General features: G+C 35.2%; 1 protein-coding gene across 2 annotated transcripts; it reads left to right on the top strand.

The window, feature by feature from the left end:
* The first annotated feature begins 222 nt into the window (after positions 1-222).
* Positions 223-3,438, top strand: LOC120141783 (benzaldehyde dehydrogenase, mitochondrial-like). Of its 2 annotated transcripts, XM_039156643.1 has the most exons (12): positions 223-333; positions 625-759; positions 835-977; positions 1,064-1,217; positions 1,296-1,525; positions 1,685-1,774; positions 1,865-2,038; positions 2,150-2,287; positions 2,488-2,625; positions 2,746-2,807; positions 3,077-3,360; positions 3,415-3,438. In XM_039156643.1, exons 1-11 carry the CDS (start codon positions 264-266, stop codon positions 3,348-3,350), a joined length of 1,608 nt encoding a protein of 535 aa, XP_039012574.1. In that variant the 5' UTR covers positions 223-263; the 3' UTR covers positions 3,351-3,360; positions 3,415-3,438. The 2 variants fall into 2 exon arrangements, with proteins under 2 accessions (XP_039012574.1, XP_039012526.1); XM_039156595.1 differs by lacking the exon at positions 3,415-3,438 and having other exon boundaries at positions 3,077-3,385.
* The last annotated feature ends 2,407 nt before the right edge of the window (positions 3,439-5,845 follow it).

Below are 5,845 nucleotides of genomic sequence, written 5' to 3'. Positions count from 1 at the left end.
CCTACCTCCTCTTATCTCATTACATATGAGAATAAGGGTTAACTAATTTTTTTATCATTACAATTTATGAATGATGACTAAATATGGAGAAATCGCATTTAATAATAGACAACACTGTAAACTTGTCTTAAAGTCTGCCAAGCTGCACACAAGAGTCCATTTGAGAAATGATTTTTAAAGAGAAAGAGCTATGCCATTATGAATGATTGAGAGAAACACGCAACTCAAAAACAACAAGAAGAAGTATTTACTAAGCTCTGATAATGGCTGCCAGAAGGCTTTCCTCTCTGCTCTCTCTTTCTTCTCCTTCTGCAATAGCTTTAGCTTCTTCGGGTAATATTGATCTCTCTATCAACTCCATGCTTTAGCTTCTCTTGTATTATGTTCCTTGCGTTGATCTTCATGTTAGATTCTTGGGAAGAAAAAAAAATCTAAGAAAACTTGTTTTTCCTTTTCCTTTTCGCTTGTCACTTTCTCTACAGTATCTTTGCAAAAGAGACATATTGTACAGTTTCTGGTATACCGTGTTTTAGATCATACACGTTGAGAATTAAACTTTGCTTCCGTAGATTATACTTTTAACAAGTAAAAGATTGAAAGAACAAAATCAATGATGTATTGCAGGAAGGTTTTCAAGATGGGGAAGAAGGGTTAGTAGCTTTAGTACCTCAGCTGCAATTGATGAACCTATCAATCCATCTATTCAAATAGATCATACTCAGCTTCTCATCAATGGACAATTTATTGATGCTGCTTCAGGTTACAACTCCGTACTCCCATGTATGATTATTTTTGTTACAATAGAACTAATCCATGATGATTTTCTGGCTTTAGGAAAAACCTTCCCTACACTTGATCCTAGGACGGGAGATGTGATTGCCCGAGTTGCAGAAGGCGATGCCGAAGATATAAATCGAGCAGTGGCTGCAGCTCGTAAAGCATTCGATGAAGGGCCATGGCCTAAGATGACTGCTTATGTAACATCTGGTTTTCTTTTACATATCCATGCTCCATCTTAATGTATATTAGAGTTTTGCCTGATACCGGTTCTTGATATGTATAGGAAAGGTCGCGTATAATGTTCCGTTTCGCTGATTTGCTTGAAAAACACACTGAAGAGGTAGCAACACTTGAAACTTGGGACAATGGGAAGCCGTTTGAGCAAGCTGCTAAGATTGAGATACCAATGGTTGTTCGAATGTTCCGATATTATGCCGGTAGGAATATCGAAAACAAAGAAATAACATCATGTTCTTCGGCCTTTGAATATTAAAGTGGTTCCCCATGTTCTTCAGGCTGGGCAGACAAGATCCATGGACTCACTGTTCCAGCTGATGGACAACATCATGTTCAAACGCTCCATGAACCGTATGGTGTAGCTGGTCTGATTATTCCATGGAATTTTCCTCTTTTATTGTATTCATGGAAAGTTGGTCCTGCATTGGCTTGCGGTAACACGGTTGTTCTGAAGACAGCAGAGCAGACACCGTTGTCGGCTCTTTATGTTTCCAAGCTTTTTCATGAGGTATGTCGATACTGTAAATCCATTATGCTCTATTTGTTTTTCGTTATTCATCCATCCCATGGCATCTAACATCACGATTCATTGATTTTTTTTTGGCATTTCGGAATCGTAAACAGACAATGACACCTAATGATTCTTGAATAACATTATGTCTCTCAGTCTGGACTTCCTCCTGGTGTTCTAAATGTCGTCTCTGGATTTGGTCCTACAGCTGGTGCATCACTTTCAAGTCACATGGATGTGAACAAGGTTTTGTACAAGCTCCGGATAAAATTCATTTTTTTGGATCTCTGTCTCGTATTTTTGATTTGATAGTATCTAAACCGTTTGTCTTTGCAGCTATCATTCACAGGTTCCACTGCTACAGGCAAGGTTGTGCTCGGACTCGCTGCAAACAGCAACCTTAAACCGGTAACATTGGAACTCGGAGGAAAATCTCCTTTCATTGTTTGCGAAGATGGTGACATTGACAAGGCTGTTGAGCTTGCACATTCAGCCTTGTTCTTTAATCAGGTTGGCTCATTCAAATCCTACAATATAAACCAATAGGATAAAATCAGTTTTGTTTTATTTGAAACACCGCTTTTCGAATTCAAGTCGTACAATTTCATCTATCTTCTGCAGGGTCAGTGTTGTTGTGCCGGTTCTCGCACTTTAGTGCATGAAAGTGTGTATGATGAGTTCGTAGAGAAAGCAAAGGCTCGAGCACTGAAACGTGTTGTCGGGGATCCTTTCAAGACGGGTATCGAACAAGGTCCTCAGGTGAGACAGAGATGCCTTATAGGCTCTCAGAGATTCTTGGTTCTCCCATAGCCATTGCTTTCATTACTTGAGAATTGAACTTCTGGACATGTGCCAACATCATCGTCAAATATATTTGATCACCTAGGAATTCAGGACCCAAAATCGAAACCATGATGTATGAAAAACTGATTATTTTTGTTTGTTTTCTTACTATTTAGATTGATAATGAGCAATTCCAGAAGATCCTCAAGTACATAAGATCTGGCATTGAAAGTGGAGCCACACTTGAAACTGGAGGTGAACAACTTGGTTCCAAAGGCTATTATATTCAACCCACTGTTTTCTCCAATGTTCAGGTATCAGTATCACCACGTATATGTATGTATAAAATATATATATTCTGAAATGATTTTGGTTAAGATGTGATAAATTTTGTTCATTTTATAATATGATTCCCATTATTGTGCTCCAATCAGGATGACATGTTGATAGCTAGAGAGGAGATATTTGGTCCAGTACAATCCATCTCCAAGTTCAAGTAAGTCACAAATAGAAGTTATCATGTTATTTGGACAAGGTTCTTTGGAAGGTCATATTTCAACACTCATGTCTGAATATTCGTCGCACACAGCATGTGTTCTGTTATATTAAATTTTTTTTCATGTATTTGGAGGTTGCTTAGATCATATCTCGACACCGGTGTTGGACACTGGTTTTAGATGCAGTTACTTGTAGCAAAAACAATGAGTATTACCTATGTTTCTGTCCATTGCACTTGTCCTCATTCAGTGTTTTGATCTACAATAGGGATCTTAATGAGGCTGTTCAAAAGGCGAATGCATCTTCATATGGACTGGCTGCCGGAGTTTTCACTCAAAACCTTGAAACTGCCAACACCTTGACTCGAGCATTGCGAGTCGGGACGGTGTGGATAAACTGCTATGACATATTTGATGCTGCAGTCCCTTTCGGTGGGTTCAAGATGAGTGGTCAAGGAAGGGAGAAAGGAATCTATGGTCTTAGCAGTTACTTGCAGATCAAGGCAGTTGTCACTCCTTTGAAGAACTCAGCATGGTTGTGATTTTTTTTCTTTCTCGTAAATCGCCATAAACTCAATGTCTACGGTTCAATTGTTATTCTTCTGCTTCTCTAATTGAATGATATAATCTTCTCTTCTAGTTGAAACTTGTTACCTGGACTTCATAATGTTCTTAAAATAACTGTGCTAGAGATACTGGGACACGAATATGAGTATGATCTTTCAAATTTGAATATATATATATATATATGTACATAGTGTAATGTTCTAACAGTTTCAAGTGCAATGTTGGGTAAATCCCCTGAACAGCATAGTTGAAGTCGGCCGGTCTGAATAACCGTGACGAGAGGGAAATAGTCTTATACTCAATCACGATAAATAAAAGTGCAGGAGAATTTAACTACTCAAGAAAAATGTCATATCACAAGTCTCCTGTTTTGGATATACAGAACCATTCCCTTCCTGCAGAATAAAGATGTAAAATGCAATCAATAGTATCCATTTAAGCTTACCCTCTCAAATCAAAACCATGGTAGCAGCTTCAGGAAGCAAATCTTTCTTCAATGAATATAGGGACGGACGCAAGTTTTTGTGTTAGGAGACAAGTTCGAACTTATAAAATTTTAAGGAGCGAAATCATGCTTTCAATAAAAATATATAGAATTTTTTAAAAATATATGATAATTTCAAATTTTAAGAGGACGATTGTGATACATGTACCACAAGGCTCACATCAAAGGAAGATGGACTAACACTTCCAATTGATCCACCCGACTAAACCTTAGAAAAGAATACCAGAATAACATCAGACTTGTGGTGACTTTTTGAATGGTATCCTGGTGTTATTTGGTTAACATGTCTCCTGGAGATATGACCAACTATCTCTTATCTTTCCAACAGTTCTTGAATCTCATCAATCCGATATCGGAAACTCAAGATACGCTCATTATAGTTAAGACAACACATGTAGAAATTCCTATACGGGATTAATACTAGATTTTGTAAATATTATTAATTTTTAATAATTTATTGATTATTTATAATATAATTTAATACAATAGAATGCATTATCTTTTAATATTAGATTTATATTTTATTAGGAAATAAGGATGAGTTAAAACATTATTCTTAGTTTATTATTATTAGGAATTAGAATTAAAACATGTTTAGTTTATTACTATTTTATTTATTAGTTGCTTAGGACTGTTAGAACTCTTCTCCTATATAAAGGAGACTTATTCATCATTATAAATCGAATTTCTTAGATTAATAATACAACGAGAGTTTGTTTTTACAAGTGTTGATTACCTTGCGCCTTGAAAGATTATTTTCATTAAGTTCTTTTTCAAGTTCTTCGTGAGAGAGATTTCCCACTCTGATTTGCCTCTTTACTGCGATTAGGAGGGCTGATTAGAGCTATTTACAGAGTTTGCCTTTTCATTGCAACTAGGAGGATTCGATATGATAATTATATATCTATTTTCATCATATCCATCTTTATTATCAATATCATCCATCTACCCACTGCCGCATCTCTATCAGATTGCCCACAACCGTCCCTTCGATTCCACTCGTCCCTCATCCATCCTTGAATAAATGTAAAGTTCAAGCCAAAAACCGGCCAATAAATATCAACTTAATTAGACACAGAAATTTCAATCGTTCTAACAACTCACTAGCTCAAAAGTAATCAAGAGCATTGCTATTTTTTTTTTTGTAATTCTAGTTTCATTAACAAGACAAAGAGAAGAAGTATATCGAAATTTGAAACGGATCAGTTTCAAATAACTTTTGAATCTAATACTCGAATTTATTTTCTGAGTATTTTTTCAACAGCCAAACAAATCATTATGGGGAAAATTTACATTTTGTAGTGGGTTACGACATATTTAATCTAGAAGTGGATTCTTTTATTTATGTTTATTTGTCAACTTAAAATTCTGTTAATGAGTTTATAAAATTTAACAGTCGATAGACTAAAACCGGGACGGATAAAAATATAATGGGCAATTGATATATGGGTAAATTATACCGTTGATCACTCAACTATTTAGCCCTTTTACTTTTGCCATTGATCTTTCAATTTTATCAATAAAACCACTTAATTATTTAATTGTTGTTAATAAGACCACTTGCCGTTAACAGTTAATAGAAGTGTTGACGTGAAAATTAAAGAAATTGGAATAATTTTAAATTTAGTCCTCATTACTTATATATATTATGTCAATTTGATCCTAATTTTAATTTAATTTAATAAATTTAATCCTCAAATTAGATTGTGAAACGTGTTACAACATGAATGAAAGATATTTTTTAATTTAATTATTTTATTTTTCACCTAATCATATGGTAACACATGTCACAATCAAATTAGATGAAAAATTGATGGCAGAAGAAAAAAATCACAAAGAGAGAGTAACAATGGATTGAACCAGTGCAATGCTAGTTCTTAAACCAACGCCCAACCCACCAAAGCCAAGAGCACTACTTGGTGTTAAAGTGCAACACATAAGATATATATATATATATATATCATT

Source organism: Hibiscus syriacus, unplaced genomic scaffold (assembly GCF_006381635.1).
Source record: "Hibiscus syriacus cultivar Baekdansim isolate YM2019G1 unplaced genomic scaffold, ASM638163v2 tig00000187_pilon, whole genome shotgun sequence".
Taxonomy (NCBI): domain Eukaryota; kingdom Viridiplantae; phylum Streptophyta; class Magnoliopsida; order Malvales; family Malvaceae; genus Hibiscus; species Hibiscus syriacus.
Note: the sequence above shows the minus strand (reverse complement) of the source record. Positions and strands in the feature narration are given on the sequence as shown.

Excerpts from the sequence above, each read along its gene's own strand:
- LOC120141783 (XM_039156643.1), top strand. The coding sequence starts at position 264 with ATGGCTGCCAGAAGGCTTTCCTCTCTGCTCTCTCTTTCTTCTCCTTCT. Across the intron at positions 334-624 it reads AATAGCTTTAGCTTCTTCGG|GAAGGTTTTCAAGATGGGGA; the intron begins GTAATATTGATC and ends GATGTATTGCAG. Across the intron at positions 760-834 it reads ATTTATTGATGCTGCTTCAG|GAAAAACCTTCCCTACACTT; the intron begins GTTACAACTCCG and ends TTCTGGCTTTAG.